At 41.5% G+C, this 25765-nt stretch overlaps 1 protein-coding gene across 2 annotated transcripts in view; it reads right to left on the bottom strand.

Moving 5' to 3' along the window:
* Nucleotides 1–25765, bottom strand: part of abca2 (ATP-binding cassette, sub-family A (ABC1), member 2) — a 77519-nt gene that overhangs the window by 28112 nt on the left and 23642 nt on the right. For both annotated transcript variants that reach the window (XM_053610726.1, XM_053610727.1), the window contains 13 exons: nt 14985–15078; nt 10673–10784; nt 10194–10357; nt 9245–9366; nt 7394–7504; nt 6943–7125; nt 5865–6086; nt 4825–5159; nt 4581–4740; nt 4324–4452; nt 3413–3580; nt 2971–3067; nt 2677–2850 (listed from right to left, as the gene is read on the bottom strand). In XM_053610726.1, coding sequence (XP_053466701.1) covers nt 2677–2850; nt 2971–3067; nt 3413–3580; nt 4324–4452; nt 4581–4740; nt 4825–5159; nt 5865–6086; nt 6943–7125; nt 7394–7504; nt 9245–9366; nt 10194–10357; nt 10673–10784; nt 14985–15078 — 2071 coding nt within the window. The remainder of the gene's footprint in view (nt 1–2676; nt 2851–2970; nt 3068–3412; nt 3581–4323; nt 4453–4580; nt 4741–4824; nt 5160–5864; nt 6087–6942; nt 7126–7393; nt 7505–9244; nt 9367–10193; nt 10358–10672; nt 10785–14984; nt 15079–25765) is intronic.

Genomic DNA, 25765 nt, shown 5'->3' with positions numbered 1-25765 from the left:
TGACAACCAGGATTGAGGAATAATGGAATACATGTACCGGTGTACATGTACATGTGTTACGTAATCAGGATACAAATAACTGGTAACTGTAATCCGTACAGTTACGTCAAAAAACAATGTAATCAGATTACAGGTACATTTTGTAAAAAAAAAAAAAAATGGGAACAGTATCAGGATTATCTTTTTTTTCCATTTAAAACCAAAGAAATGAATCTTTTGACATAACACAATATAGACAGCTGTATGGTTATCGTTCTGGTTCTCTCTCGCCAGTCGTGACTCACACGAGCGACACATTTATTGATTTTATTAAAACAGATCCAAACCCTGAACGTGTTTTTAAGCTCTAAAATAAGCTCTAAATAAAAGTTTTATTGCTTTTCTCTTGACTTTATTTACACATGTGACCTTGAAATAATCCAAAATGAACCAGATTACTTTACTTTCATATTGTGATACTTGGATTACGTTACTGATGACGTTTTAACAGTAACGGAATACATTTTTAAAGTAAGCTTCCCAACCCTGATGACAGCTTACATTATATGATTAGAAGAAGATTAGTAGAACTAAATACACTCAGAATCAAGGTTTTTCAAGAATTTCGGTATGGGTCTAGCTTTCGATCTTAGAGTTGGTTCTTCATAATCAGGCTGGCATTGGAACATTATCTGAAAGAGGAAATATGCTCTAGGTTTCGATGCTGATCCTTTAAATGTCGCTCCAGAAAAACTAACCACAGAATATTAGACACTACACTGCAAAAACATGACATTTTAGCAAGTGGAAATACGCTGAACATAGTCCGATTTCTGATTATTACAGATTACAGTGAACAAAATATAAGAGTATTAAAACTTTTCCAAGCCATTTGTACTAACTTTAAAACTTAATTAGTCTTGTTCTATAGGCAGATCATTTTGCTAATTTTAAGCATTTATTTCTAGAAGGAAGCAAAATCATCCGTCAACAGTATAAGAAAACTACAAGCTTGAAATGAGTAATAATGTCTAGAAATAGGTTTACCGGTCTTATATCTGGTTTAATGTAATCATATAATAAGAAATACTAGATACATTTGACTATATTTAAGATATTTTCACTTGCTAAGATAAACTTTTTTGCAGTGTATTAAAAAGGGGTCTCTCTAGGAGGAACCCTTAAATCTTTTAGCTACCCAAAAGGGTAAAGCCTTTTCAGGAAGCTCAAAACTCTTGCCTAAGAATCTGTGAGTGTACATTGTTCAGTTCTCTGGAGGTTCACAGTTTTTTGCAACATGGCAAAATGTTGTGGATATCAAAAAAAATTCCCTCTCTCAGTGTGCAGAGCACTGCATTGCACTTGTTTAGTTCTCCAAGCGCTTTCGTTTTGGTAATGTCTCCGCCCCCATCATATCATTGGTTTGTCTGTAATGTTTTAGTAGTACAGTACCGTTTTGTGTTGTTTGCACACGCACTTTATGTATAAATGCGTAGGTCTTATTTAGTTCTGTGTCGTCTCATGTGGTCAGTGTGTTGTTTTACGTAGCACCATGGTCCTGGAGGAACATTGTTTCGTTTCATTGTGTACTGTACCAGCTGTATATGGTTGAAATGCCAATAAAAGTCACTTGACTTGCCTTGATTTCTTATGCTATTGTGTTCACCTGTTTGGTGTTAACCCTTGTTTAGTTTATAATACCCCTGTGTGTTTGTGTTTCCTTGCGAAGTCTTGTCAACTGTATCATGTTTCTTGTATCCAAGCTATTTTTCCTGTGTTTATATTCTATGTTCCTGTATTGCCGTGTAAGATTATGGATATTCCTATGATGACCCCGATTGCCTGTGCTTTAACTCACGCTATGGACTATGACTACGATTCTTGGATTGTTTCCACAGTTTTCGCACCTTTATGTCCTGCCTCTTCCAACCACACGTACCTGTTCATTTTCATAGTCATACTGTTATAAACAACATCAGCAAGTCTGTGGGATATCACTGAAAAACTGGATATGAATCGAAGGATGTTTATGGAAAAGACTGTGGGTTAGAAATATGTCCAGGCCTCGTTTTTAACCACAGCTTGAGTGCAAAAATAAAGAAGCAAACATCACACACCAAAGCACTCGTACGGCTGATCTACATTTTTAAGTGGAAAATTGTGAAACCTGTGTGAGATTATTTCTTTCAAGCCACTACATTGGGTGCAATGATGTAAAAGAGAAGCTCTTGTTGGCTTTTTTATGCTCCTACATAAAATAAAAAAAACGTATGATGCTGTGTTCAAAGCCGCTGAGGCAACACTTTCCAACTGGGGGTTCCAAGCTTAGCTTAACCATGTAAGCAGTTTACCAGGACACACTCCGTTCTGAATAAAACAAAAAAAATAATTATTTCTATCTCCATGGCAGACCGCTCCTCCATGGGTCTTACATGAGCAGATGATTTATTGCTCTGCTTGTGGTTTTGTACAGTCCTTTGCTTCAGTACAAATTGCAGAAACAATGTGAAATGTCTGCAAAAAAATAAAAAATTCATTCCTTTGCCAGTAAAATCACCAAGCTCGCAATGTCTTCATCAGCAACAAAAAGCACAAGTTAGAAATTTAGAAAATACATTTGCTTGAGATGTCAGTTGCATGATGTGGTTAAAGCTATTCAGTGTACCGTATCATAGTTTAAAGGGCTCATATCTCTACCTTGGATCCAAACAAAGCCGTAGAGGAAGTAGAATTTGCCGCCGGTGTTGGGTCCCGGGCGCCAGTAAGCACGTCGGATCTCATTGGTTTTCTCAGTGAAGCTGGAGTTCTGCCTGATCTTATACTGTACATGAGGAGGCAGGGAGCCGTCCTTATTGGTCTGGAAAATAACACCTATACGGAGAGCACATGTAGTCACTACAGCATGCTATTACGCTCACACTAACGCAGCTAACAATACAGACTCGGGAAGAGCAGAAGAATGAATTTGTATAAGAAAAGCCTTTCACTTACTGGCAAATACGGAGATATTATCATGGTAGGCCTGGTTCAGGGTGTAGTTTACGATGCTCTCCTCATCCGGGAAGCCTTTGAATATGTCCACACTCACCTAAAACATACACGATAAACTATTTTCTAATATAAAGAAGTGATCCTGTCCCATGAAAACCGCTAAGAAATATAAATGGATAAAACATTCAAGACTGAAGAGATGCTCTAGGTTATGTAAGGACTAAAACATGACAGTGTGTGCTGTAATAGGAAAATAATCAATCATGGGGTGATGTGATGCGACTTGATTGATTATTCGGATTACTGAATGTTTTATTCCTCTTATACCCAAATACTGTTTTATTTGTTAAGGAATGACACCATTTTTTAATGTTGTAGAACGTCTGATAAACAAATTGGGGCCTAGACGGCATAAAAGTAAAATGAGAAGCTTGAACAAGACCTTTGACATGAACTGGATCCAGCCGCAGGCGGCATTGTCAATGGTGTCGAGCTGCTCCAGCAGCGTGCTGATGTTTGGCAGGGTGAAATTCTCCTGCATCAGACTTTCTAACAGCTCACTGTCCGAGGCGTTGATCAGCTCCGGGTGCCTCCGCAGGTCAGAGGTCAACTACGCAGACAAAACACACATAATTATTTTTACACAGTGACGTTCTAAAACTATAGATGGCTTTACTTTATAGATTCCTTTCAGTTAAACAAAGATATATAACACTGACAACCTCCAAGCCTTAGCCCTAGCCCATTTTCTATTGACTAAGGTGCTAGTTCTGGAACCGGCTAACCCTGATACTGCTTTCCTCATTTTAATAAGGAAAAATTTGTTCAGTTCCAGCATCAAAATGCTGCTTGTCTGAAACCCAGATTCAAAGGCAATGACAAAAAATCTGCATTCAAACAATACTTGATAAATCACTGCATTCAAAACATGGCTTGAAAATGATTCTTTGAAAAAAAGAAAGGCAAAATTAATTTTGCACCAATTATATCAAATGTTCTGAGATAAAGATGACTAATTAACTGACTTTGGATGGTAAGATATGTTCCCAAAGAGAGAATTACAGCTTGTAAAATCCTCCACGGTCATTATTTTTATGCCGTTCTTTTGTTAACGCCCACATCTCATTATGTAATGGTTCAGCTCATAAAAACTGTGGAACTTGTGCTTCTTAAATAGGTTTGCTCATTCCACAGGGTATCCCTAGCCAAGATCGATTAAATAGCAGTGAACAGTTTTGTATTTGCATTTGGAAAATGGCCTAATTTTGATTAGCAAATACTTTCATTTTGCCAACTGTGTAAATGCCACTATTGTGGTGCTTTAGGATGCTGCATTTGTTGATGGTGTGTTACCTGTTGCAGCCATGCCAGGTGATTGTGCAGTTTGCCCTCCTCCAGGAAAGGTCTGAGCTCAGCTGAAATGTTGAGCCATACTTTGGCATAATGAGTCACGTTGCCCACAAACGCAAAAGTCTCATTGGCCTAGAGAACAAGAGTCGCATACCTCAATCATTACAATGTCCATCCCTGCTAGAAACATGCTAAATAAATGCCGTTAGCAAAAGGGCAGGATGCATACATCCATCCTCAAGACTGTGAGATGTACTTGCCTTCTGAATGACCTTATCGACCTGTGAGCCAATGGGAGAGTAGAGGATCTTGGGATTTGTAGTCATCAAATGGACAAGAAGCCCTAAATTCCGCTGCTCTTTGCTGGTAAAGCCAAGCGAACTCATGTTACCTTGCTTCAACGCTTCTGGCTCAATAATCCTGGTGAAAAAGTGTGGGTTTAGTCAACTCAGAATGGGCTCTGCAAGTAAAGACGATTGGATGTTCACACTAACACAAACACACCTGTTATTTCCACACAGAATGGGCTGCAGCCCAGCCCATAGCTGCACAAAAGCAGAGAACTGCGAGTGAGGATTATCTGCCTGAGTGTCCTTCCCCTCAGCAGGGTTTTCAGTGGTGTTGGTACCCCAGGTGGTGGTGTTAGAGCTCCAGGTAGCATTGTTAGCAGGAAAAGAATTCTGGTGCCCTGCACATGCCCCTTTGGGCAGCAACTTGGCCAGGCCTGACAACAGATCCACATCTTTGAGCAACTTCTCTACCTCAGCCAGGTCCTTCAGCAGAGCACCAAGGTGGGACTGAAATGGCTGGGCTGAAGCATTGGTCTGTTCCAACTTTAACTGTTGGGATGGAAGGACAGAGAATGAAAATGTTAATACAGGGAGTTAGAGGCATAAAATTTGAGACAAGAAATGATGAATGAATGGCTACATGGATGGGTAAATGGATGACAAATGAATGGATGGATGAATGGAAGAAGGATGAATGGATAGGTGGATGGATGGATGGAATGGTAAGTAGAAGGGTTGATTGATGGATGGATGGATTAATGGATGGATGGAAGGATGAATGGAAGAAGGATGGATGGATTAATTGAAGCATGAATGGGTAAATACTGTAAGTAGATGTAAAGATGGAATCATAAGGGGATGGGTGGGTCAATGGATGAATGAGTAGACAAATAGATTGATGGATGGTTAAGTGGGTGAATGGATGCATGTATGGATGGATGAATGAATGGACTGATGAATGGACAGATGGATTAATGGATGATGAGGAGACAGTTGTACTGTATAGGTGGGATCATAGATGGATGGCTGGGTAGATGGGTGATGAATACACACTGTATATGGATTAGTTGATAAATGGGTAATATGGCTGTGTAAGTATGGATAGATTAATTTTTGGGTGGATGTGTTAACAGATGGATGGAGATACTGACATATAAGTAAACTGATAGATTAATAAGATTAATGGATGGATGGACCAAAGAAAAGACAAGCCATCTTAATTGCCACTGGAGCTGTGTTCATTACTCTTTGTACCTTCTCAATGATTCTCTGAGTGTCAATCTGATCCTTCAGTTCCTGGCTGATCTGTGCAAAACGCTCCGCCTTCTGCCCCGCCTCTCCTCCACACATGGTCACCTGATAGGCTCGTAACAGTGACTGCTGCTTCTCAGGGACTGATAGGATCGTGCTGAGCTCACTGTCCCTCCCCTCCCCACATGTAAGTGCCTCCAGCACTCCACCGATCAGCAGAACTCCCTGAGAAATGGATTGATGTCAGACTGTTGTCATGAACAGATCTAGTTGTAAAGTGGTGCTTGAAAGTTTGTGAACCCTTTAGAATTTTCTACATTTCTGCATAAATATGATCTAAAACATCATCAGATTTTCACATAAGTCCTAAAAGTAGGCAAAGAGAACCAAATTAAACAAATGAGACAAAAATATTATACTTGATCATTTTTTTATTAAGGAAAATGATCCAATATTACATATCTGTGAGTGGCAAAAGTATGTGAACCTCTAGGATTTGCAGTTAATTTGAAGGTGAAATCAGAATCAGGTGTTTTCAATCAATGGGATGACAATCAGGTGTGAATGAGCGACCTGTTTTATTTGAAGAACAAGGATCTATCAGAGTCTGATCTTCACAACACATGTTTGTGGAAGTGTATCATGGTATGAAAAAAGGAGAATTCTGAGGACCTCAGAAAAAGTTATTGAAGCTCATCAGGCTGGAAAAGTTTACAAAACCATCTCAAAAGAGTTTGGTCTCCACCAATCCACAGTCAGACAGATTGTGTAGACATGGAGGTAATTCAAGACCATCGTTACCCTCCCCAGGAGGGGGACTCAAATGTTTCGCTATTGAAAATTCTGACTGGCTGGTAAATTTGGAAAACAACCAACCACGGTGGCTGGTCAGGTACAAATCCAAATTGTAGACAACTAGCATGAAACACCTCCAACACTACAATCCAATACAGGAACCTGCTTCACAATTTGGACGACATGTACATCTTTAGTTTAGCCTTGGCCATCAGCATCTATAGAGCACCTTGTACATAAATAAGAGCGTAAATTTAGTACTACACAAGCCAGGTGCATGACTGACCTCCATCTCCTGCAGTAACCGTGGATCAAATTTGTCTGCCTCCCCTCCTCCTCCTCCAGCGATGCCCAGGGCCTGGGAGAGGAGCTGGAGAAGAGCGTGCTGATCAGCTGCTCTAGTAGGGTCTCTCAGTGCTTTGTGCAGCAAACCCCCTTCCAGACTCCTCCAGCCTCCCAACAGCTGCTCCTGGAGTCACACAGGATGCTTTAGTGACATTGCAAGGTTTCCTGGAGTAGATTTTTTCAATTGTGGGGGGTGCGGGCTGGGGGGTTATATTCAGTTCTTGCTACCTAACCATACCAACCATCCAGGGGGTCATTTCTGGGTAAGTATACCTCTGATTCATTTGCATCTGTATTCATGAGGCATTTCCTGCACCAAGGGAATGTGCCAGACCAGTGATTATGTGTGTGTGTATGTGTGTGTGTGTGTGTGTGTGTGTGTCACAACATACCTCTAGTTGTAAGACTTTCTCTCCAGGGCTGCGAGCACCACGGTGACCTTCGGGCCAGCCTCCACTTCCTGCACTTGCTTTGGGATATGTGCCAAAAATGAGGTTATACACCTGCATCAAACCCACACACACACACACACACACACACACAATGTGACTCCACGTTGTCAATAATATCAGCCTCCTCTTATTGGATTCAGAAAATTATTGGCACTCTTGGTAAAAATGGTTAAAGCTAAATTTCTGGGCGGGGAAGAGATGGAAATCTAACATTTAATTGAAGTATATTTATTCTAAGACGAGGGTATTCAAAGACACACATAAAAAGGGGCCAGTTTGAGCTGGTATCCATTATTTAATTCCAATTCCAGTATACCATAGTAGACATATTATGACTCTTTAAATATGACCTGCCCTTGGGTATTTTGACAAGGTCTAATCTGGCCCCTTTCTAAAAAAAAAATAAGAGACCCCCATCAAAACTCTTAAGCAGTCATCCATGATTGGGGTATAAATATTAGTCGACACAGAAGATGGTAACATTTCAGGGTCACCAAGTTTCCAAAGCAATTAGACCCCAAATCCATACCAACAGATTATTTGGAAGGTGAATTAAAATGCGGATTAAAGAAAGTCTTTTCTTTAATCAGAAACGTGTAATCACCTTCCTGATAGATGCTACTATAACTTGACTGAAATGTGGTTCTATGGTTAGATGAGACAAAACATAGACCAACAAAACATTCAAGGTGGGTTTGTCATACATAAAGGGAATATTCATATAAAAAAGAACCTAATCCCTACTGTTATGTATAGTGGAGGAACATATGTCTGATGTTCTCGGGCTGTTTTTTCCTCCAAAAGCTCTGGGAACGCTGCTAGGATACGAGGCACCATGGACTCCACGGAGATTTGCTATGGAAATCTGACTGCCTCTGCCAAGACATCACAACCAGCTCATGGTTGGATCTTCTAGTTGGACAACGATTCCAAACATATGTCCAGATACGCATAAAAAAATGGTTCAATGGTTCAGTGACCACAGAATCAAGCTTCTGACATGGCCGTTCCAGTCTTCTGACCTGAACCCCATTGGAAAACTAAGGGCTGAGCTGAAGAAGAGAATCTACAAGAGAAGTCTGAGAACCCTGGAGGATGTGGTGGGATTCTGCATTGAGGAGCGATCCCAGATTCCTTGCTCTGTGATCTCATTGAGCATTACAGAAGGAAGGTTACATAAAGTACAAAATCTTTAACAAGGGTGCCAATAATTTTGAAAATTCTTTTTAACAGGTAAACCTACTATACATATGCACTCTTTAGGTGTACCAGTGCATCTACCATAGGTATCTACTGTATAATGCTTTGCATTATAGGAAAGTCATGCATTGGGTGGCATTTTAAATGGAATTCTAGATGACTTGCCAAAAAGTGGCCCAAATTACCACCTTGAGCCTATAAATATATATGAATACTGCAAGCCAAAAGGTTTCACATTCTACAGCAGGGGGGGAAAAAACTGTAGGTTAAATTTACTGCCTCCAGGTTATTTTTATGTAGGTTTGAGTGTGGAGGAGTTGCTTGAATTGTGCTGATGTTACAGCATAGGTACTCCTGACATTCCCAGTATAGCAGCAAGTTAACAGCCTGGCACTTAACAGGCAAAGAGCTGAAGTTCACTACATTAGTCTGTGCCATTAGCACGCTCCCGTTCTGCTGTCAAAAACACAATAGGTAACGCAAACTAGAGGCTGTGACTTCTCTTAAAGAGAGTAGGTGAGATGCGGATGCTGTGTCCGGGGAGCGTTAAAGAGGATTGTGTTGAATTTGAAGAAGGGACGAGTTCCAAACCTCTTTAAGGTTGACGGGGGACGAGAGAAGCAGGCCGGCCGTGTCATTGGACAGAGAGAGATTTCGGATAAGGAACTGCTGGAAGTGAGTCGGATTCCTTATGACGCTGCCTAAAGTGAAGCCTGGAATCGGAGACAGAAGAGTGTCACATAGACTGTACAACTCAAGCATAATTTAATACTCATATGATATTGTGTCATGCTTGTGCTTTAAAGTGCACCTATTATGGTTTTTCACATATTACCTTTCATGCAGTGTGTTCTAGAGCTGTTTGTGAATGTAAAAACGTTTCAAAAATCAAAGCACACGACAAACGGAGTTATCGACGCCCATAAGAAGGAACCGATTCTGAACAGCTGAAACGAGTCGTTAGTGATTCCAGACTTTACTTCCTGTACTAAACCTACGTAGGTTTGTAACAAAAAAATACCCCGCCTCTGGTCTTCATCGGCTGCTCGCAAACAGACGGAGCTGAAACTCGTTATGTTAATTTCCTTTTTAAAACCCGCTGACAGCGGTAGACCAATCACAACAGACTGGGACATCTGACCAATCAGAGCAGAGTATGCTCTCTGAAAGGAGGAGTTTAGACTGAATCCTTTAGAACGGATCATTGAACGAGTCATTTGTGACACTGGGGAAAAAAGGTAATGCTGCAATTTAAATTATGAGCACGTTAAAGTGTTTTTTGACCTTGGATGCACGTAAATCTATTGTATGAGACCTCTAAAACAAAATTAGGCACGTTTCAAAACCATAATAGGTGCGCTTTAAGAAATCACGCCCTAACTATGGGTGCATTTAAACACTTGCTTTGACAGTCACTATGCTAATGTAGTTGTCGTTCTTGTTCTGTTGGTTTGGGTTTAGGTCACATTTAGTTTTTGAATGTGGAGTGGAAGAATGTTTGTGGGTACGAGAATGTGCTTGTGTGTGTATATCTCCAGACCGTGGGTGGTGTTGAAGCCGTTCTCTAAGGGACTCTGGGCTGAGCTGAGACTCTCCAGGTGCTGCTGTAGTGACTCCAGCTCCTCCCCGAGAGTCGGCCCCTCTGACGTGAACAAGTGATTCTGCTCCACCACCTCCCCGATCCGCTCCAACAACTGAGTCACGCTAAAAGGAGATTTAAACAAACAAGGCGCTGATGGAAGATATCCAGGACGTGAAAGAAAAGACCAGAGAGTGTGCAAGAGTGAAAAAAAAACCCTAAGGAAATGACACGGTTAGTTAGAGATCCGTTATAAGCCAATACATCATTACATTTCAGAGCTGAAATCATAGTGCGAGGTTCATTACGCAGGCTCAGTGCTTATACACACACGATTACAGGTGCTAATGAGGACGGCTGTCAGGTGTTACAGACACAGTGGGAGTCTTCAGAAGTGGGAGAGAGAGATACAGAGTTAGAGCATTAAGTCTTTGACTCACGTGGAGTTTTTGTACTGCAGGAAGCCGAACTCGTCTCGCTGGCCATCCGGACACAAGGACTGCATGATGGGAATGATGCCCGCCGAGGTCAGGGGGGCAGCGCTGTAGAAAGCTGATCACGCCGTGCCGAAAAGAGGGTAACAGGAACGCCAGGGAATGGATGAGGATGGTGAAAGCAGGTCCAGTGGAAATGGTTATTAGAAGGGGTTAATTAATCAAGTGAATGTTGGAAAGGACAAGGAAAGAGTATGGGTAGGTTAGAGAGAAGGCAATGCAAATAAGCATGGAGAGGCAGAGAGATGTAGAGGGGGGGAAATGGTGTTAGGAAGGAGACGAGCGAGGAAAAATGGGTGTAATGGGCGGAGGGGGTAAGAAATAAAATCAAACCAAACCAAACCAAACCAAAGCAAAGAGAATCACAACAAGAGAAAGAGAGAGGGAACGGTCACAGCTCAGAAAAAGAGTCAGGAGGTCAGGGATGGTTTCAGATGTCAGGTCAGACTGTATTAGGTAAACTTGCTATAAAGGCCCTTTTACTAACTGACACACACACCCAAATGAGCCGTCTTTCACTGGAACACAGAAATACTCGCCTTTTTAGGTTTCTCACACACCACACCCTACATATTGACAGATCTATAAAAAGCTCCAGTATATACCGAGTTGTCCGTTTACGTATCCACATACTCTGGCGGTTCTTTGAAGTAAATCTATCATATAGGTCACTCTGTATGTGCACAATTACTGTTTCCCTGCTGTTTTCCATCATGATTAAACTACCAAGCAGATTATTATTGGATTATTAGCCTGTGTAAATGTATCTACAACTTTGTTACAGCTACAACATTGAGCTGATCCACTGTTACCACCATCACACACACACCCACACACCCACACTACCATGGCAGTATAACCGCTATGCTGATAAAGACCCATCACTTTACATTGATAGATAGGGTAGAGGGGGCTGACGAATAGGATATATCGATTCTATCGAAGTAAGGAACAAAGCATGATGAAGAGTGCTGTACGTTGGGGATAATCCATGACTAGGTGTGTAGTACACAATTTTAATGCACAGCATGGAGGCAATATAAGCACCCGATGCAAAGCCTCCACAGAGTGCACTAAAATCGTGTAATGCACAACTAGCCATGGATTATCCCACTTATACCATGGTCACTTGCCAGCAATGACTAGTTAAAGCTGTCACTGATGTTTGCCGTGCAAAATCTGACTGAAAGGACAAAAATAACGGTTCATTTTTGTTAGATATTTTACATACGGGTCCTCAGATCTAGAATTCTGCCCGCTCATCATACACAGAGATGAAGTAGTGCGATAAGATTACATTTATTTGAATTAATAATAATAAATAGTTATTAGAGATAGAGAGAGAGAGAGAGAGCGAGAGAGAGAGAGAGAGAGAGTGTGTGTGTGAATTACCTGCGTCTGTGCCGCATCTCTATTAATACCGAAGCCGTGAGTTTAACTCCTGTATGCAACTGTAACTGTATGTTACTATGGTTACAACTGTTAAACTGACTGGAACTACCCATGCATTCAACAGTTTGAAAGCACATCTTCCAGCCAATCAGAATTGAGAATTCAGACAGACCATGGTATAAATGGAAAATAATCAACGACGTGGTGGTGGAGCGATGCCACCTGACATGAAGCCCAGTTACTATTACCACCCCAAATAATGTTTATGTAATATAATAATGTTTTTACATTACACATCCTTACATCATTTTGTTACCACACTGATAAGAGGATTACGCCACCAGCTTCTCTTTTTCCTCTCTTGAATTTAATAAGACAATAATTGGGGCTTGTAAAACCACAAAGCCCCATGTCCTAAAAGCGAGTTGGGAAACTGGAGACTGCTTCCAGAAATGCTACATAAACTCACATCTCCTCACAGAAAACTTCACCATATCAACAATCACACATTTGTAATCAGTTTATATGGATAATACACAAATCCCTGAGTAATCCGACACTGTAGAAACGATAGGCCTGTGGTTTAAAGCCAGTAATTTTGTGCCTACAAAGTGACCTATATGGTGAAATGATGAAATGGCTACTGTAATGTAAAGTGTGTGTAACCTACTAAAGTACCAGCTTTGTACATAACTCAAATCTCAACTTATACCATTCAGGAGAACAAATTAAGACGCATCACTTCAACGTAAAAGTTCTAGGAATTCAATTATCCAGAATCGACCGCACCCATTTAGAAGAAGGATTTACGGATAAAGCAATCCCATGCCCTAAGCTGATCCCGTAATCACCAAACTGGGCTTATAACTGGTCTGATGATTTAATGATCCTTCACATAATGAATGGCGCTGGGAAATGTGAGCTTTCATTACAACGTCGTGATGATTTCACATTCTGCCCAAGCTGCTGGTCATCTTGGCATCTCCCTCAGGATGTCCACGTAAGACTGTTGGCACAGACAGCGGCGTACGGAAAGTTCGACATAATCTGCTGACTCTCCTTTTCATAAGTGTGTGGATACTGCAGCAGACAGCCTGCGGAGCTGGCATCTACTCCCGCTCGTTCTCTCTCTTCTCCTTCCTCTCTCGGCTAATAACTCGCCTCCTTCCGGCGTGCTGGGATTAGATGGCGTACGCTCGCTGTCAGCACCTGCCCATGCAGTAAAATCTCTCTGTTTACACAAGTGGGTGTCATATTTCTCCTGTTCCAGTGATGGCTGGTCTAGTGAGACACGCTGGCTGTCGCACAGTTCGGGCCTAATACACTGCTGTCTGACATCTGCTTCCTCTGTGACCGAGGATTAACACAGCAAACACGGTCAGAGGAAAAGCCTGGTCACCGGATAATTCCATTAAACAGGTTAAACAGTAGTGTGTGTGAGAAGCGATTACGATTTAAGATTTAAAGGACTAGTTTGGCCGAAGAAAATTCAATGTAAACAATTTCCCACTTACCTCAGGGTTTGACACGGGTTGCTTTTAAAAATTTTGCAGTGACGCTTAAAGACTAAGGCAATAATACACGTCTTTGGGGTAAATGGAAAACTTTGAACATTTGATTTTTCTACCAAACTTTTCCTTTAATATATTATCTTGATATAAGTAGTAATGTTGGAAATAAGTAACACTGCTGACATGTTAGTGTACACAAAGACGTTTGAGGACATTAACCTCCTTTTTAAATCGTTCACTCGTTCAATAACCCATACATTCATGAGTACAGTGTGTGTGAACTGTAGTGAGTGTGTGCTCTGTTTCCAGTTCTGTAATGTGGTCCTTGCTTTCATTAACTTCACACTGATATAAAAAACAGGATCTGCAGCACAGTCCACACGAGTAAGCGTCCCCCCGCACGCACACACACACACACACACACACACACACACACACACACACAAAGAGACGTGCACTGCTACACACATTAGAGCCCACACCATGACACACGCGGAATTAGGAAACGGAGAGGCTAGATGCAGCACAGATGGCATGGCACACACAAATTTCATCAAATCAGACACACTGAATATAAAAACAATGCTTAGACTTACACACTGGTCCAGCATGCAGTGAACATGTACCATGGGAAAAAAAGAAAGAAGAATACACAGGAGAGAGAGAGAGAGAGAGAGAGAGACAGAGGAAAGGACAGATGATAGAAAGGAACAAAAAAAATACAAGAAAAGACAAAAAGATGGTGTTTGACTTTAATCAGCATTGGAAACAAAAAGGACACTATGGTGACGGAGATTAATGAGGACGCTCTCCGAGAAAGAACACAACTAACCACTGTGCCAGAAGCCCAAAACGTCTTTGCAATCGACGGTGGATTTGCAAAGTTGCCCGATAATACTGCGTGGCCACGTACAAAAACACCATAACATTATTATCTATTATCCATCAGTGGCGAAATTCATCTCATTCATCACACAATCGGAGATGAGCGCGCGCCAGTCTCTTCTATTAACTCACAGCACCAGCACTGCTTTGACTGCTGTAATAGGAATATTGGGAGTGTTGGACACCATGGTAATGTTTTTCTCACCAATTAGTTGCCCTTTGACCTCAGAACTTCTGCTAGTTAAGTGGGAAAAGGAATTGTTTAGAGAAAAAATGGACAACAAGCCATGTTTGATGCTTCGTTGTTGTTGTTTTTTAGCTTTGCCCTGGGACGATATCTTTCCTGATCAACATTATGTGAGGTAAGTGGAAAAATGTGTAAATGTGTAACTATTTCTACAGTATTTACCGAGTTTGCTCCATTTTTCTCTCCCCATTTTTTTCTCCCTGTCCCTCGCCCTCTATCTTACCTTCTTTGACAGGAATGGCTGGCTTTTTCTGCCTCAGACCCAGCAAGATGAAGAAAAGGACCAGAGGAATGAAGATCTCAAATGCCAGCACCCACTGTGAACACACACACACACACACACATACACACACAGAGAGAGATCAAGACAGTGAATATGGCTTGTCAAGATGCTTTTTGTCTAATTGTTTTTCCTATTGTCTGTGTGTTGCTCAGTAATGTGGAAGAACTGCATTTGTATGGACAGCCTGAGCAAATTGTGTACAATTAGAACAAAGTGGATGTGTGTAGTGTGTTCTGTAAACTGTAACATTTTACACGGTTAACGCAAAAGTGACCGCGTTCTAGCTATGCTAGCTAAGTTGATGCTTGCTAACTTGCCAATATCATGCTAATGTTTACACTTGGAAGAAGTTGTGGCTTGAAACAGAGGGAGCAGGATATGAAATGACATTTTCTTTTCAATAATAAGACCTTCGTAATGTAATGGTCAAATTGAATTGTTCTACTTTATTTGTGTTTTGTGGGATAAGATCTTGGCTAAGCTGTAGACTCGGTTGTTTTATCTGTTTTTCTAGCATTACAGAGAGATGTTCCACAAGAATTAAACATATTGTTGCTACATTCCCATTCAGAAGATGTGCAGCTCACAGACAGACTCTCGTCTATCAAAATACATGCTTCCTGAACTTTTCTTTTGGCTAAATGATTGTCACTAGGATCACAGATCACAGATCTTTCTACTGCGGTGTTCCCAGCTTATCTTCTCATGCACAACATTTCCTACAGTTTGCACTGTAGTGGTGCGAGTGGTGTGGCGTTATCAATTGCTATTGGAAATAACAAGGTCAAATCTAATACTGACAAAAGCGGACTTCCGAAATGCCTTCCAGAACAACACACAACACAAAAATGATCCAAATATATAAGTACCCACTCTTTACAACCACTCTTTACAACCGTGGTAAGCAGAAAAACATCTCGTGAAGGCACAATAAATACATCAAACCTTGAGGTGGGTGGGCTACAACAGCAGAAGAACATCAGGTTCCACTCATTTCAGCCCGATATCTGCTCCAACATGCAGATAGTAGGGTCAGAATTTTTCTGAATTCATGAGCCCAACTTGCCGTGTGTCAACAGTTCAGGCTGGTGGTGGTGGTATAATGCTGTGAGGAATGTTTTCACGGCACACCTTGGGGCCTTTTAATATCAATCGAGCATTGTATGACTGTCATAGCCTTTCTGAGTATTGCTGCTGACAACGTGCATCCCGTTATGACCAGAATTAACCTTATAACCGTTTCCTTTAACATATAATGGCTACCTCCAGCATGATAATGTGCGATGTAGCAAAGCGCTAATCGTCTTTCACTTGCCCAGCGGGATAGGTAATCATTTATGGTTCGTCCACTCCTGAAAAGTTTCACCATTTCACAGACGTAGCGAGTAGACCTGACTCACTTAAAACAGTTTTTTGAAACGAAAGAATCGATTAGCATATCCGTTACCACTGAACTGTGAATCGTTACGTAGGTCGGCTATGTGGTCCGTTTGGTTGAGCCGTTAAATCCACCGGTTGCCATCAAGGTCACCTACTACAACGGAAAGCCAAGGTCTGCTGCCAAATTTGCAATCTTCAGCAACCAAATGGCCAGAGGCTGTTACACAAAAGTGTCCTGTTACACAGGCATACGGGTGGGGAGTGAGCTATAGAGAGGAGAAAACAACAGGAAAGCAATTTACCATACACACACACACAAACCACAGCAGGTGGCTTATCTGAGTCAGTGGGTTGAATAAAGTATGTAAATAAATGCTTACGCTGTCAGAGTCACCTTAAAGAACATGCTCCACTATTACAGCACCTTAAAATGCCCGCTTTATAAAGTCCATGTGGAGTTTCACATTATAATGCTGAACACATGCTCTTTTCACGAGTTTTAGTTGCAGTATAACAGTGACACTTCAAGGAAAACTCCACCCTGAAACGCATTAAATGCGCTTCTATTGAACTATTTGGGATGTCATTAGTCATTTTGGTGGATTTTTTCCTTTAATGCTTGTGATATAATCTCAGTTTTTTTACCCACACAACAAAAATGGATCCATATCTCTCAGTGTTGGCAGCCTCGCTTTTATTCGTCTTTTTTTCATCCTTTATACAGAGCTAGGCCTATATTTGTCACTGCAGAGTTCTCTGACCGAGGGTGGAGGAAGTGTAGAGATGATGATGATGATGATGATGATGATAATGATAGCTTTAGGTAAAATTAGGTTAAAGCTTTGGATAAGCTACACCTCTGCTATCTCCAAAGGAAACAGTAAACACCTACGTTGCACATTTGAGCAGATCCAGCACGTGGCTGGTATTCAAGTGCTCTCGTTGCACCGCCAAAAACTGAGGACGTGTGTTTTAATCTTTATTTTATCCGACCAAAGACCACAGGATGCTTTCTGAGGCCTTAGAAGGAAAGGAAATAAAAGGGAAGAATGAGGCAGAGGATGAGTCCGTTTAGACTAACGTGACGTCTGTCTCTTCACCCTCGTTGCACGTCTGTGTCTCTCAAGGTCATGATAAACAAGAGGCCTTTCTGCACGCTCCCCTCGCGATACACAAAGACACGTCTGACAAACTCCACAAAGCTTCAGTTAGAAGAGCGTAAGCAGGGAACAGTGAGTCCACACACGCTGCTGAAAATCCGCGTCCACAGAGAGCGCTTGTGTCTTTTTTAAAATTCTTAAAGCTTATTGATTTCAAAGTTGTGCAAAGGGCAAAGAGAAATGTTTGATTTGAATATTAAACAGCTCCTCGGGTTGAGTCAGTGCGTGTGAAAATGCCTCCTCAGTTTTCCTGGCGCTGAATTTGCATGTCGGAGGCTGAGCTTCCATTATTTATAGGTGGGCCAATGCATCTAAGTGTAGGCTGTCTGTTCAATGCTGTCTTTCAGGCACAGAGCAGAGGTAGCGCAACACACACACACACACACACAAACACAGTATGAAATCAAGGATTTGTTATTTCTAGCTTACGTTTCATTAAAAACACAAGCTTAAAAGCAGATTTCAGTCAGATTTCAGTTGTGTCTGGTGGGATGCAGTATATTCACTGGGGATTGAGTTTCACAGTGATCGTCCAAATCTATTAACAGCATGGGAATAATCAAACTTTAAAGAGTGCACAATAACGTGTAAAGACCATCGCAAATGATGCTGAATCCTGTTGGGGAAATTGAGCTTGGTTCAGTAAACTGGAGATTTATTTACTTTAGAGGTTATAGACTTTTTATAGACTTTTCAAAACAACCACACAAAAAAAAAATCTGTATCGACTTTCCCTGCCGCTCCATCCAAGGAAGACCCTAATGGATGGAAATATTGTGATCCAATAACGCATCAAGAGGAGCTGAAAACGCTTGAACACGTTGCATTCGTGATCACATCGTAGCACTACATATCACTGAAAATCTATAACTCAAGTCTGAGATTTATACAACTTATGCGGCTGTGTGTGTGTGTGTGTGTGTGTGTGTGTGTGTGTGTGTGTGTGTGTGATTATCACTGGCAGCCAAGTGAGTGCTGCTCCTAAATGATGTGTGGCTGCGTTAGTCATGTATATGCTGCAGGTCACTGGCTCCCAAAAGGACTCGGCCTGCATCGATTTCTTTTCCGTCCCGTAAATAACTGGTGAGATTTCCCTCAGGGTTCCCCTCAATTTACACCCTAGCAAACATAGTAACACTCACAGCAGGCTACCAGGGCAAGCCCTAACCAGGCAAGTAAAAAAAAAAAACCCTGACTTTCACTTTTATATCCTTATAGATAGATATAATACTGTATAAATATGGATGTTTGGTATCTAAGGTATAAATCCAGGACAGCGGAGTTGCTAAATATTCCTAACCCTACCCGAGAGGGTTTTATTTCAGTGAATGTGGGTAGTAAAGAAAGCTATGCTATTCCGGTTTTTCTCCTGCCATCATGTGACCAGATCACTGCAAACTGAAATACTGTAGAAGTATAACATAATATAACATAATAAATGAGTTATACACTCACCGGCCACTTTGTTAGGAACCTCTGTATACCTACCAGTTCATGCAATTATCCAATCAAGCTTTAGATAATATTTACATGGGAGTTCAGAATGTGATCTCAGTGACTTTGACAGTGACATGGTTGCTGGTGCCAGACGGGTTGGTATTTTTAGAAACTGCCGATTTTCATTCACAGAAAGGTGTGCAGACGAACTCCACAAGTGGATGAGAGAGGTCAGAGGACTATGACTAGACTGGTTTGACCTGACAGGAAAGCTATGCTAACTCAAATAAGCAGTCTTCACAACCCGAGTGAGCAGAAAAGCATCTCAGAATACACAAAACCTGAGGTGGATGGGCTACAGCAGCGGAAGACCGTATCTGGTTCCACTCAAGAACAACCAAGAACAGGAATCTGAGGCTACACAGCAAAATCCCCAGTGTTGATTTAACACCCAGAGTGTTGAATGCATACCCTACAGTGTTTATATAAGTCCATTGGACACAAATGAACACCCCGGGGTGTTAATCCAACACTAGGGATTTTACTGTGTACAGTGGACAAAGACTGACCGAAACCGGACAGTTGAAACTTGTCGACGTTTACATTACTGAATCTCCACGTTCATAAATTTACTCAATCTCAGACATTCTCAAAGGTTTTTGTGAATTCACAGAATTTTCATGAATGTAATATTCATGCTTTTACATTTCTGATGTACTGTAAATGCTCCTACGAATGATTAACGAGTAAATGCATTGGTTCCAGCTTGAAAAATGAGGTCCCAGTGTCCCAGTGCAACATATTCAGAGGTGAACACGACCCTGTTCTGCATATGTGATACCCAGGATTGACTTATCAACAGAGGGGTACGCAGACCATCCTTTCCTTCAAGAGCACAGAGATAATTATGGTGCCTTTGGGTGCTTTTGGATATGCAGCGTTTAATCCGTTTGTCTAATTACGTGCAGTATGAAATTTGGACTTGATTAATAGACTAATAGTTGTGAAACTGCCCTTAGAGTCCCAGCTATGTGCGACTGTGGTGTTGTCAGGATTCAAACTCATCATCTTTCAACAATAGTGTGAAGCCGTAGACATCTGCGCATTACCGGATGTCTGTGCCGCAATGCTCAACGCACTACGACTGCAAATCCACTATCGTTTTTTTTTTCCCCCAAACAAGAAATAGAAGCTCTACAAACTTCTGAAATAGACTTTGATCTTGCTGCTTAATGCCTCCACCACTTTTAATCAGCCGCAATCACAGCACATCACAGCCCTCGAGACCTTCTGTACAGAAAAATCATCAGAGCACGAATTACTGGAAAGTCTGGGCTCTGGGGCTTCGTTTTATCTTCCGCCAGAAAAACACAGACACAGACATTTCCTCTGCTTCTACTTATTCAGCTCCTGCATGATTTGAAAGATGATCGGGCACAAAATGAATGATTAAGAAGACAATTAATCGGAAAAGGTGTCACGATGACACAGATGCGTCGATGCAAATGCTCGGCCAACAGGTTCAACGAAAGATTATTATAGCACTAACGACGTCATGTCTGCAACCTAACCTGTTTGTCCGCTCTCGTCTATCACTCTCCGTTGTTTAACGTATCGCTTTCACCACCACTGCAACAAGTTACGCTTCAAATGTAATTCCATGCTCCTGTTTCCGTCATCCAGCAATACACAGAGGCCATGACTGCCGTCTCCCAGTAACGTCAATGTTGAGTAGACGACTTTTACTGGAACTCAATCAGGAATCTTTCAGGAACACCAGTGAAAAGTAAACTGTAGGATTAGAGGAAACGCGAGCTCTAGCTTCGCACAGGATTAGCAAATGGCAATCTTGCTTAAAAAAAGGCTTTTCTTACATATATAACTGCACAGACATGAGTCTTAGCCGTAGCTACATATAACTATGGTCACTTCAATGGAACTCCATCTTAGCGATAACATATTTTGCAGTTTAGGCCACCTTGGTGCATCTAAGACCGAGACTGGAGTTGAGATTGGTCTTATGACATATATTACATGTACATACTTGTATTAGCGTACTCCAGCGTTAAACTCCAGCATAATATCCTGCTTAGAGGTTGGCATGTCTGGTAAAACAATATACTATGAGTAAATGTACAGTGTGGTATAATGTAGGGACAATAAAATCATTATATTGCCCAAGCCTAGTTTCTGAAATTAACACTCCTCATGATGCATAGCGTAAGTGCTTGTTTATTGAAGCCACCGAGTTTAAAGAAGCAAGTTCTGGCAAACCAAACATCACCATTCCTGCTCTTGCTGATTCCCACATGCATTCCTTTCCCAAGCTTAGTGACACATTCTCCAATCGTTAGCTGTGTTGTGCCACTGGTTAATCGGAGTGTGTTGTGCAAGGGACCCAGAGAGATTTGATACACACAGAAGGGACATCTCGTTTCATCACGAGTTGTGTAGTGGGGTTATTTTTTTCTCCCATCGGTCCTCGGTATGCCGCGTATAAATTCAGCAACGCTCAGATGGGATTCACTTCGCAACAGTACCAAGAACTGTACCCAAGCAAAAATAACAACACCGTCATCATTAAGTTGTGTTTATGAGCAGGTGAAGTGCTTCGGACTACCTACATACAGTGCGCTATTTCTTTTAATCATGTATTAAGAAATTGCAACAGGCATTTGAATCCACTTGTGCAATTTGTCAAGAGCCCAATTATACAGACGGCAGCATTAGAAAAATGAGTCATCTAACTTAAAGGTTAATTAACCTACGTGTTCTTTCAGTGACTAATTCATCTGGCTGTAATGAGTGTGAATAAAGAGTCATTATGTGTGAACCTATTATCTATAAAAAGCACATGAAATCAGGAGTCACAGCTAGAGTGGGACGGGAAACAGACATTTACGTGAACGTGTTTAAATTTGTACGGCCTCTATGCAGTCACACACGAAATACCGCGTTGTATATATTAAGTCGATGGAAGGATGGATGGAAGGACATATAGACAGGACAGATAGACAGATTGTTAAACAGACAGGTAGAGATTAAAGGGTGAAAACAGGTCATTGCCCTGCAATCATTGTTTAACATTCAACACCTCAATAATTCAATGCCTCAGTAATCCCTTTAAAATTTAAAGGGATGCACGGAAGGAAATCTAGTCACCAGAATTGTGTAAAATGTCACAGATGTGATGTTGAAGCAGTGTCTGTCCTGTGTTTATGTGTCCTAGTAATCAATCACATACATTCAAATCCAGTGAAATACTGAATACTAAATATTTCAGGCCTGTATTGGCTTCGATACTTCCCTAATTAATAAGCAATAATATTGTGAAATGAAATGTGCAATATATTAATATGCGCTGTAAAATAATACGTACAAGTTATCACATGTCTATGTGATGTGTGTGTACACTATACAGAATATCTGTACGCATAAGACACTGAAATATAAATGCGTAAAGGGCAATTCAAATGTTTCTTACGCATAAGTGTTATTAGAGTTTAATCACTATTTCTGCCACAGACCAAACAAAAATGTACAGGATGAAAATTACACAGTGAAAAATATTACACAACTGCTCCAACAAATACCTAAGAATCTATTACTTGCCACCCTCAGATCTTCACAGGACTTTAAATGAGTGCTTTATTAAAGGCACCTAGAAAGGTAAATCTGTTATACTTATTGATAAAAGACTCATAAGTACTATTCAAGGAGGTTTGGTAATGGATTGTAAGTGCTCTGGTTAATTCACACAAGATAAAATAGCTGTGTAATTTGTCAAAATTATGCCAATTATCCTGGATTATTACAGAATAACCTGGATGTTCATGTCAGCGTTATGAGATTGCAAAAAAAACACAAAAAAAAAACACTCAAACAACAGCAACATGGCAAAATTTGAAATCTAATACCAGGTTTAGGTCTAAATGGACCATGATCAAGTGTCTGTAATGGTTGGATCATGCTGATGGACACCGGTGGCAAGGCCGGCGGTGCCGGTCATGGCGACAAGCGTTGGGTCATGCAGGTGGACACTAGTAGTGAGGTAAGCCATCAAGTTGACGAAGGAGGCTTTCCAAATCAGATTGTGAGAGGAAGGTTAATTAGCGAAAGCTCAAGTATCAGAGGACTTTGAATAAGCCACTCTGGACAAGGCTGGGGTTGTGTGGATCTTTGCATAGAGACCTGGGGCAGTGCATTTGAATTGGCAAACTACAATGGTGTTGCTTATTTTAGTTCCAATTATAAGCCCCAGCCTCACAGGAAATGTCTATTCCAGAGAAATTTAACCTATGTTTCAGGAGAAACAATGCAAGTTCTGGGCAAGTTCTGCCCAGGCAATGGAATAGTAGACTAGCTCTTTACTTTTACACAGCTTTATGAGGGGTCATGAGTCCATGCTAATCCAGTTTTGTGGATTCTGAAAAGGTCTGTGTCCCAGACTGGATCAGTGGCAGCAGTGTTTCAGTTGCTGTACCAGTCTGTGGTGGTGAAGTAGAAGCTCACCTATGCTATCACCAAAAGAATATGGTCTCTTGTAACTTATACAAGTAGTGAAAATTAGGTTCCTACACAGGACTGCTGAGCTTACTGTCCATGATAGGTTGAGAAGCTCAGATATCCAGGAGGAGGCTCAGGCCTCTTACAAGGATGCCCCTTGGCTGGCTCCTGCAAGAGCTGTATCAGGCAAGTTTGACTGGTTGGAGCCCCGGGGTTGACCCAGAACCTGCTGGAGAGAACCCCAGGAAGAACTGGAACTGGTGATAGAGATGTCTGGAATGACTTTCTCAGCCTGTTGCCAGCATTTATTTTTAAAAAATGTAAAACAAAAATAGTGTTTATAATTTTTTGACTGATAGTATACATACCACCACAATTTAAATACCTATATAGAAAATACCACAAATACTAACACATCAAGTATATAATAAAACAAGCTTACAGACAGGGAAACCAAACCTGGTTTGGTTAAATGAAAAGAATAAATTATCTAGTGTCACCACAAATGGGATGTGGGAATCAGTCATTCTACCTTCTACCACCCTGCTGTCTTTATTTTATTGTGCTGTCAGGACTACAGAGAACCAATCATACACAAATACACACTGCTGCATGTAAGGCCCTTGAGATGCCAAGAGAGAGAGACTCCAATACTATGAATGAAAAACAAACACAAAGTCTTGGAGACTTCATCCTCTCCTCCCAGTATCTCTAACAGCCCATCATCTCCTCCTCTTCCTGTTTTCCCTCCCAGGCCATACCCTTCACTCTCCATCATTCCTGTCACGGTGGCCATTTTGCCATCTCACTCTCACACATCCTCGGAAATAGGAAAATGTGGTGTATTAAGACCTAATAACAGTGATCATATCTCAATCTGAGCTGCCAGTAGGGACGGGGACTGGGCTCGGCAGCTCAGTGAGACACGTTCACTGCAGCGGGATTGGGTGAATGTGCACGCGGTAAATATCCCAGTTCGGCTCTCTTCCAGCCTTTCGTACAAACAGATTGTAATTTGGAACGATTTGTTGAGTGACATGAGTGAGGACACAAAACATACAAGTGTGGATCAGAGAAGAGTCATGAAAAACAGGGTACACACTGAGCAGGAGCTGTGCTGCATATCTAAACAGTAGACAACGCTCTATCTCTTACTCTCGCTTCATTCTTAAAGGAAGGTGACAGCCCTAGTAGACGTGCTTGACGAGTGTGGAACGGGCTTGTATATGAGAAATGCCTCAGCTAATAAGAACAAAGGGAGCGAAAGAGAGGCAACATATGAGAAAGGAGAGAAACGAAAGGCTGCATTTATGAAGAAACAGGTGGCAAATGTTAACCATTCCAGTGAAGCAGGTGCAGCGCTATAGGGATGACAAGGCAAAACGTGCAAGATAAAGCAAGAAAAACAGCCTCAAGGTGAAGCACCTTCCCACAGTGCAAAAGATAACAGGAGCTAATTTGATTCCAAGTTGTGACCATCAACCTAGTCACTTGTCAATTCCTACCCACCAGCCAGCACTCCCCTATCCTACAACAGCAGGGACGCTCCCTGATAACACGTGCTTCCTCAGAGACAAGCAAAACCACCCACCTGCTTTTTTTAAACTGCTGGTCATGCTGCGTTTCTATTGTTTGCACCGTCAAGAAAAAGTCAGTGACTGCTGTTTTGGCTATGACATGTGGTGTTTGGAGGGCTGCACAGTGGCTTAGTGGTTAGCTCCTTTGCCTCGCACCTCTGTTATTAGGGGTTTGAATCCTGCCTCCGCCCTGCGTGCACGGAGCTTACATTCAATTTTATTTGTATAGCGCTTTTTACAATAGACATTGTCTCAAAGCAGCTTTACAGAAATATAAACACAGTATACAGATATTAAAGGTGCGAATTTATTCCAACTGAGCAAGCCACTGAGTGGCGACGGTGGCAAGGAAAAACTCCCTAAGATGTTTTAAGAGGAAGAAACCTTGAGAGGAACCCGACTCAGAAGGGAACCCATCCTCATCTGGGTAACAACAGATAGTGTGAAAAAGTTCATTATGGATTTATATGAAGTCTGTTTAGCCTTAGAAGCAGCCGTAGTCCCAGCAATCTGGAATTGGAGTAGATGACAGCTCCATCCAGAGGTAGGACATCCAAAACGGATCAGGCAGGTCCATGTTCTCCCTGTGCTCCGGTTTGCTCCCCGAGTCCAAAGACACATGCTGTAGGCTGACTGGCATTTCCAAATTGTCCGTAGAGTG

This window comes from Ictalurus furcatus, chromosome 22 (genome assembly GCF_023375685.1).
Source record: "Ictalurus furcatus strain D&B chromosome 22, Billie_1.0, whole genome shotgun sequence".
Classification (NCBI taxonomy): Eukaryota; Metazoa; Chordata; class Actinopteri; order Siluriformes; family Ictaluridae; genus Ictalurus; species Ictalurus furcatus.
Note: the sequence above shows the minus strand (reverse complement) of the source record. Positions and strands in the feature narration are given on the sequence as shown.